We start from the raw sequence: 8,736 nt of genomic DNA, 5'->3' as shown, positions 1-8,736 counted from the left end.
AGAGCGGCACGACGGGCGAAGAATATGACCGATATTACAATTATAATAAATTAACATTAATCTATATGAAATGTTTATTAATAAACATTAGTAAAACGATTTACTCAAAAAGACGAAGTGTTGTGTCAGTTTTCACTCATTTCATGCGTACACACCGTAGAAAGAATTAGTTTGGATAGTTATTATTAAACATTTCTAATTTGATGATATTATCATTTTTCTATACCATCTTTAATATTAATGATATAAGTCAATGAGATACATTCGATAACGTTATTATTGTCGTCGGGAAATAACGGATGCGTCACGCCATTAACACCATACCTAGTCAAATAACATACCTACAAAAATACATACATTGCCGTTCTGCATACGCAGTATATACCATCGAGTACGTAATGTTTTTATAGCCGTTGCCTTGGTATTACCCCAACGACCGTGAAAGTGGTAGTAAATAAGAGTTAAAAGGACACTTTTCGACGTCGTATAAAAACGATCAAACACGTGCGTAGCTTAGTAGATAGAGGACTGCTAGGCAGACATTAATCGAGGTAAGGTCACTTTGAAGACTTTGTTCACAAGGAAAATAAAACAAGAAAGAGAAAGAGAGAGAGAGAGAGAGAGAGAGAGAGAGAGAGAGAAAACCCGAATTAACAAAAGGACAAGGGAAAAAACAAGGACAAAAAAAAGGATGAGGTAACGTAAAGAATTACGATCTTGTGAAAGTGTACGAACGCGCGTGAATGTAATATGTACGAGTAAGAAAGATAAAAAAAAAACCAAAAAAAAAATAAATAAATAAATAAAAATAATAATAATAATAATAATAATAATAATAATAATAATAATAATAGATAATAATAATAATAAATAATAATAAATAATAATAATAATAATAATATTAATAATAACAATAACACTAATAATAAAGAAAACGTGTAATGTTATACTTTCTCAAGTGCGGTGATAAACATAAATCATCCGAAGCTGAGCAGTAAGCCACCGATAAAGAAGTATCCTCCGGGTAGGACGAATCCAAAGGAAATGGCCACTGGTGTTATCTTTGAGGAACGGAACGATCTCGACGATTCGTATCATCCCATAGAGACGAGCGATTTCGTCGACAACGCGGAGACAACCGTATCGGAGACGGACAAATGTGTGAACGACGTTAAAATGAAAATGCGAAGTCTGGAGATTAGCGACTGTAATCAGAATCTAATAGAACCGAATAACAGCTCGTTCGAGCAATTATGCAAAATGATAAATGACCTGGAGGGAAATATTATCGAGGACGTTCCTGGATCGAGGCACTTCGACGTAGCTTCGATCACCGACAATCGCGGTGAAGTACCATCCTTAAATATGAGATATAGTAATCAAGTGTGTACGGTTTTTCGATAGTGAATATTTGATCGATATTAGATATCATTTAGGAGAAGCTAAATCGTCTGTAATACGTATTTGCAGCTCGAGCCGGAGAAAGATCATTGCAAAGATAAATGTGGATCAATCGGAGCGACCTACGAAGATATAATGTCGTTTCTGGCGACGCTCGAAGACGGTATAACAAGAATTAGGGGAAAAAAAAAGAAAGAAATTACTTTTTTTACCGACAACTTTCCACCGGGAATATTAGTTTTTAAAAATCAAAAAATCAAAAAAAAAAAAGAAAGAAAAAAAAACAATTCAAACAATGTGATCTATATCGGTAAAAATTTTGTATTACCTTATATATGCTTCTATCACGAAACGTAGCAGAGTCAAGTCAAAATTCTAAGTGCGACGAGATTGTACGTTTCAATGTTTGTACCTTCGTTGTATACATTTTATAATTATCATTTTTCAACAAACACAAATCGCGTTCGTAGATTACCCGAACGAAGTACACGCAAATCGAACGGAACCAGATACGAGTGCGATCATTCAAGATATATTTATAAAGGACAAGTTTTCTTCTTATTTAGATCATAATAAGTAAGATAAAATTTCATATAAATAACCTCTTTAACATTTCTTTCAAGTCGTATAATTCAACTTTCTAAATTGGTATATACGTACACGTAGGTGTGATCCTTTAAGAAATTATTTCTCAAACGCGTTCAAAGACGACTTAAGTACGGCGCAGTTACAATTGGAGGAGAAGGAGGCAACGATTAAATTGTTGAAGAACGAATTAAAAAATGAAAGAGAAGCAGCCTGCGAGAAATTAAACGTAGAAAATAAAAAACACGTCTCGAGGCTCGAGACGCAAGAAAAAAAATATCAAACGATCGTGAAGAGACATCAAAAGTTTATGGAGAAGCTCATTTCGGAGAAGACAGATTTAACCGATAAATGTAATTCGTTGGCACAAAGAATCAAGGAAATCGAATCGAAGGCGGAAAAGGATATGAAAGTTTGTACGGATAGACATCTCGTCGAATTACAACGAGCAAAGGAACATTTCGCGGCCTCCGAAAAGATAAGACGAGAGCGATGGTTAGAGGCAAGAACGTCGAAAATAAAGGTTCGTCGATGATAGCGAAACCGATCGATTATTTTCTTACGTATAATTATCTTACGATGATGGCCCGAGCAAATTTATCGAATTGAAATTGTCGTATCGTTGTTAACGATATCTACGTAGATGTGTAAGTGTATATATAACGATGGATAACGTTCCCGCAGGAAATGACGGTGAAGGGATTAGAACCCGAATTACGAAGCATGGTCGAACAACATCAGCTGGAGATTCAGGAGATACGAAGCACTCACATAAAGGAACTTCAAGATTCAGAGCTACGCATAATACGTCGCTCGAACCAGCAGCTAGAACAATTACGTTTAGAACTTACAGCTAGTCACGAAAAAGTATTAGCGAGCGAAAAGAATATCCTATGGACCAGGTAGCTAACTAAAAACACGTCGTACTAGTCAATTAATAAATAAATTCGTAATATGACGGGCGTGAATGTTGTCAGGTATAAGGAGAAGCTAGAGGAACAGGAGGCACAGTTTCGTACGGAAAGAATTAAATTCGCGGAGGATTTAGAACGCGAAAGGAACAGGTTCGATGAGGAACTAGCTAAACGCGACATGGAGAAAGATACGATTATACGACAAACGTACACCCGGTTACAGGTTAATGTTTTTTGAGATAAAAAGCATTATAATATGTTGTAATTTATTATATACAATACGCGATACTACATTAAGCGATCACGTAATTATAGAAAGAATTAGAGGATGAGAAGCTAAAACACCAAGCTGAAAAAGAGGCTCTTCGGGAGAGCCTGCAAACGGAATGGACGGAATGGTTAGAGAATTACAAGAAACAACAAATAATAAAACTAGAAAAATCGGAAAATAAAATAAGAGAGGAAAGTCAGAGAGAACGTGATAGACAAATCGAGCTCGCTATCGGCCGTCTTGAGAAGGAAGCTCGAGATATGAAAACGGTAGTTCAGCAAAGCTATGAAAGTAAATTAAGGTACACGAAGGTCGTAACTTTAAAGAGAATATACATCGTATAAGCATACATATACAATGATTATGACTGAGTCGATATTGAATACGTTAACATAGGATATCCAATTCCATATGTATATTCACATTTGTCTTACGGATACCGATCGATGACAGGAAAATGTAAATCCAAGCACACGGATATTTCTGAACGTGAGCAAAAATGGTGATATCAAAGCGTCGCTATCGGTATCGGTATGCAAAATGCGAATACATGTTCGGTTCTAATAAAAATAAAAAAAAATAATAAAAAGATACAGTAAAAGTATGTATCTATAACCTTCCCCGAATGAAATAATTAATAATGATAATAATACAATAAAATTGTACGATCGACTAATAAACACCTGTATTGTATTCCATCATGAACGTGGAAAGGCGATATATTCTAATCTGTTTAAGGTCTGTGAAAGAGAAATACGAAATGGAATTGCACATTGCAACTGATAATGAGAAGATCCACAAACAAGCATTAATATCGATGGAAAATAAACTTGCACAAACAGAAAATAGATTAAAAACGATGAAAAATAAACTCGAAGAATGCGTAAATAATTTGAGCAATAAAAATGTGGTAAATTTCTAAGCACATCATCTTTTCAACTATTATAACGACTTTTGCAAGAATGCATTATAACGATAAAACGGAATATATAAAAAGAAGTATTATTTTTAGTTGATAGAAACTTTAACAGACGAAAGGGACAATGCGAAAGGAATCGCTCGACGAGAAATTGAAGGAGAAAAAAGAGTTTTAGAGGACAAAATTGCTTCGTTGTTTCAAGAATTAACGCAAAATAATGCCAACAAAGAAATGTTAATGTCACAAGTGTACAGCAGGTATATTAAAGTTAGTCGCAAGAATGAACATAAAGAAATCGATATATCATAAATTGTTCAAGCAATAACGATACACCTCGTACATACTCGTATATATTTCTTTCGATTTTACTTATTCGAAATTACGTTTATTTATAATGAAAAATGTTTTTCCAGGGTTAAATTGATAATAACTCAAAAAGTTCTAACTATAAAAAATCTTTCTAAGGAACTCGAAGGAGTCAATGCTAAATGCGGACATTTAGAAAAATTATTGGATCAACAACGAAAAGAATACATTTTAAAATCTTTATAAATATGAGGCGTATACTCTGTCTCTGCGATTTCCGACTATAAGCACTGAACACGACAGGCATCGTTAATTCACAAATTCACACACCATTAATTCTCATAGGCGATGCATGAGAACCTTATAATAACCTTTATCTAAGATGCAAGTAAACACGAACATGTCAGTGGATTGAATTTGTTATGAAAAGATTTTCCAGCGCCGTTGAATGTAGAATTTATTATCACGTGCACAGGGCTATGTCTACATTAAAGAAAAATAGAAAAGAAAAGAAAAGAAAAAAGAAAAGAAAAGAAAAGAAAAGAAAAGAAAAAAAAAAAAGAAAAAAAAAGAAATTATACACATTCGTACATACATTTCAGTATAAGATCTTTATCATTGCTGTATAACATTTACAAGCATGAAATGTCACTGTTTATTTCACCACAATTTTATAAATGTAAGATAAAAATATAATTTAAAACTGATTTTAAATGCAGTCTTTATATTAACTCACGATAATTATTGATGTAATGCAATGATCTTACCATATCAATGTGAGTAATATTTCGTATTATAATTTAGATTTTGCAGATTTTGCAGTATCACTATGAGTATCAGCATTTATTACTTGAAAAAAATAATTATATTACGTTAGAAAATGGTAGTTATTTTCCTATATCTCACGCATATAAGAATTACTTTTTTTTTTCATTCTAACAAATTTTATAATACCATTATAAATTTTTTGATAGTATTGTCCCAATATTACGATTTTCATTAATCGTACTACTTCTTTTTCTTTCTTCCTTTTTTTCTTTTTCTTTTTTTTCTTTTTTTTCTTTTTTTTCTTTTTTTTAATCCTGTTTGATATTACTACATCAACTTATACATCTATCATTATGAAAGATATATGTATCTATATGTACATATTTCTGTTTATCCTTTTAGTTTGAAAGATATAATCTAATACCAAATCCTAATTTTACAACTTTATTTGTAAAGTGAAATTAAATTTAAAAAGAGTATTATACTATTAAGCTGTTAAGTATAATACGCAAATCGCTTGTCCTCTTTTTGTTTTCAATCAATATTATTTTTCAATATTTACTCACATATATATATACCACAAAATAAAATCACACTTTTTTTACTATTTGTACAACATCCTCGTCGCACAAGACATGATCCTTTCCCACTTTCTGTGGCTGATGTTTTACCGATGACCCCCATACTAACGCACTAAGATATTAATAATTAACTTTTATTAATCCTTTAAAACCAGTGGGTATATATATATATATAGATATATTTAATAGGTACTTACTATTTGAATTCCTTTGCTATTGATCTATGAAGTTTATTGCAAAAATCTTCTACCGTTCTTCTTTCTGTATTTAATACTACAGGAGAATTGTAATCTGGTAGTTGACCTTTAGGTTTGGTATAACTGTTGAACAAAGTGATATAAATAGCTTTTAAGAAATTATTAAAAATATTGTTTAATTATTTGATTATTTCAGACTTACATTCTAACGAGTTGTAAATAATCCCACATCTTCTCCAACAAATCATCAAAATTCCATTTGTGATGAGCAGAAATAGGTACACAATGTGGTATTTTATATATAACATCCAATTCTTCTATACTTATTTGATCTAAAAATAAAAAAAAGAAGAGAAGACAAAAACGCAATTTTTTACAGGATCCTCACCCAAACATATTCATTTATAGAAATATTATATGTTTCATAATTACCGATTTTATTCAACAAATAAATACATGGTATGTAAACTCGGTTCCCTTCAATGACATCAATCAAATCGTCCGATGTAGCATTATATCGTAGATTTACATCTCCATTGTAAATTCTGTACTCTGCCAGTATGGCCTTGACTGACTCTAAATCAAGTTCTGATTGTGCACACTGGCAAACAATGCAACTGCCTTAGTCTTTCTGTCAAATGCCTGTCTGGTAATTATGTTAAATTTATTGTGATAATGTTAAAAGGTTACACTTGGCTCATTCCACTACAGTGATCGCATAAATAATCTCAAGATAACATAACTAAAGCTTAGGTTATACATCGTGTCATTTTACTAATTAACGAACATACTAAATTTGGAATTTTTTAGTACGTATTATAGTAAAACCAATAAAAAATCTGTAAAAAAAAAAAAAGAAAAAATAAGCCACTGCCCCTATTATTTAATGTTAACAATCACTACAGATATAAATATATAGAGTAAGTTAAACAATGTTTTTGACAGTGACTTTATATTCCTAAGGATTATACCAAATTAATTGTTAATTGTTAAATATAAAAATAGAAATAATTGTCTATATATCCTTAACATCAGTTATGTTTTTCAATAATTTTACTTCCAAAAAATTTCTTTCTGCTATAAAGTATATAGTAAGGAAAAAACTAATAAGTAAGTATATATATTTTGATTATATTATGTGAACTCACTCCTGTGTACCTTTTTTTTTATATATATATATATATATAATATTTACCATATATGTAAAAGTATAAATTTTATTTTACCGTGGTTTGCAAGTTGACACCACCTTTTTCTTTTTTCCTAAAAGTAATATTAGGTGGTTGCTTGTTAAGTCGTAATCCAAAACCTTCCAATTCGTGTTCTATCAAGCGCTTATGTCCCAACGGTTTAAGCACATCCAAAACAATAAAAATCAAACTACAAGTTCTAGCTACAGCTATTACTTGTCTTCCACGACCTTTTCCATCTTTAGCACCTTCAATAATACCTGGTAAATCCAATAACTAAAAGGAAAACATTATCATAAATATTTACATTTATATTTTATAAATTAAATATTTCACTTGTTTATATAATATATTTTGAATTTTATCCTCATATATAATACCTGTATTTTTGCTCCCTTATATTTTATACAACCAGGAACAGTAGTTAAAGTTGTAAACTCATATGCTGCAACTTCAGAGTATACACCCGCAAGTGTACTTAATAATGTAGATTTACCAACAGAAGGAAAACCTATGCAATTAACAAATTTCTTATGTTAAAATTAATAAATTTTACTAAAACTATATGCTATATATATATATATATATATATATATATATATATATATAGCATATAGTTTATATATATATATATATTTGAAGTTAAATTTATTAATTAATTATGTGGGTCCTTATAAATCTTTCTATTATTAGATTTATCAATACTTGAAATAATACGATCACATAAACGAATTGATATATTTAAGAAAATATTTATAAAATTATTGAAAAACACACCGACAAAACCTATCCGAGCATCTCCAGTTTTAGCAACTTCAAATCCTTGTTCTCCACCACCACCACCTCCTTTTGGTGTTATAAGTTCACGTCTCAATTTTGCTAATTTTGCTTTCAACAAGCCTAAATGACCAGACGTTGCTTTGTTCTTTTGTGTACGTGCCATCTAAATTAAAATTTATATATTTCTATACTTATTTCATTACGCCTATAATATATTCTTTGATGTGACATCGAATTGAAAGAATTACATACCTCTGCTTCGATCGAAGCAATTTTCTCCAAGATTGTACTCATTTTGATTTATAATAATATCACTAAATTTGTAACTTCACACAAAATATTATAAAATTGTACTTCGTCAAGAATTTTATATAAAAAGTATTATAAATAACCAGAGAAAACGGCACGTGCATATGCATATGCTACTACCGCGCTTTACAAAATTAGATCATGAAAAATGTGAAAATAGATAACTAACTTCGACGCAATTATTTCTATCTTCAGATGGCGTTTCGAACGATTAATTTGGAATAATCTTAAGGCTGTTCATCATCCCTACTTTTATAATGGTTTACGCCAACAATGAATACAAGCAAAATTCTTGAACTATTTTGATAAACAAGATCTTATTTTAAAGATGAACGTTTAAGCGAGAACATGGCTTTTTCGAACTTTTGAAAAAAACTTCATTTTTGAAGAAACCTTCTATGAAGAAGATCGTGTCTAAAAATAATATTATTTTGAGAATAATTTATCCATAAAAATAAACCTTTCTCAAAAATTTACTAAAATTCTAACTATGTTTAATATCAACAAAAACGATC

General features: G+C 30.7%; 2 protein-coding genes across 3 annotated transcripts; one reads left to right on the top strand and one right to left on the bottom strand.

Annotated features, from left to right (window-relative positions):
• The first annotated feature begins 51 nt into the window (after window positions 1-51).
• dila (centrosomal protein dilatory) lies at window positions 52-4,971 on the top strand. 2 transcript variants are annotated; one of them, XM_085657996.1, is made up of 11 exons: window positions 52-696; window positions 960-1,383; window positions 1,471-1,564; window positions 1,872-1,977; window positions 2,068-2,509; window positions 2,671-2,888; window positions 2,964-3,123; window positions 3,216-3,472; window positions 3,910-4,081; window positions 4,184-4,347; window positions 4,504-4,971. In XM_085657996.1, the coding sequence occupies exons 1-11, from the start codon at window positions 692-694 to the stop codon at window positions 4,640-4,642; spliced, it is 2,181 nt and encodes a 726-aa protein (XP_085514122.1). In that variant the 5' UTR covers window positions 52-691; the 3' UTR covers window positions 4,643-4,971. The 2 variants fall into 2 exon arrangements, with proteins under 2 accessions (XP_085514122.1, XP_085514123.1); XM_085657997.1 differs by lacking the exons at window positions 2,964-3,123; window positions 3,216-3,472.
• Window positions 4,972-5,007: 36 nt separating this feature from the next.
• 128up (GTP-binding protein 128up) lies at window positions 5,008-8,206 on the bottom strand. Its single transcript, XM_035865157.2, has 8 exons — window positions 8,165-8,206; window positions 7,910-8,075; window positions 7,513-7,643; window positions 7,169-7,408; window positions 6,375-6,543; window positions 6,145-6,274; window positions 5,943-6,065; window positions 5,008-5,857 (listed from the first exon to the last, which is right to left on the bottom strand). The coding sequence occupies exons 1-8, from the start codon at window positions 8,204-8,206 to the stop codon at window positions 5,755-5,757; spliced, it is 1,104 nt and encodes a 367-aa protein (XP_035721050.1). The 3' UTR covers window positions 5,008-5,754.
• Between the last annotated feature and the right edge of the window lie 530 nt (window positions 8,207-8,736).

Source organism: Vespa mandarinia, chromosome 6 (assembly GCF_050613455.1).
Source record: "Vespa mandarinia isolate Hongniang chromosome 6, ASM5061345v1, whole genome shotgun sequence".
NCBI classification, from domain to species: domain Eukaryota; kingdom Metazoa; phylum Arthropoda; class Insecta; order Hymenoptera; family Vespidae; genus Vespa; species Vespa mandarinia.
This window is presented reverse-complemented; position numbering and strand designations above follow the sequence as displayed.

Coding starts and splice junctions, on each gene's coding strand:
- dila (XM_085657996.1), top strand. Junction 2,510..2,670: donor CAAGAACGTCGAAAATAAAG/GTTCGTCGATGA, acceptor ACGTTCCCGCAG/GAAATGACGGTGAAGGGATT. Junction 4,348..4,503: donor ATGTCACAAGTGTACAGCAG/GTATATTAAAGT, acceptor ATGTTTTTCCAG/GGTTAAATTGATAATAACTC.
- 128up (XM_035865157.2), bottom strand. CDS start 8,206: ATGAGTACAATCTTGGAGAAAATTGCTTCGATCGAAGCAGAG. Junction 8,076..8,164: donor TTGCTTCGATCGAAGCAGAG/GTATGTAATTCT, acceptor ATTTTAATTTAG/ATGGCACGTACACAAAAGAA. Junction 7,409..7,512: donor ATAAGGGAGCAAAAATACAG/GTATTATATATG, acceptor TTTTCCTTTTAG/TTATTGGATTTACCAGGTAT.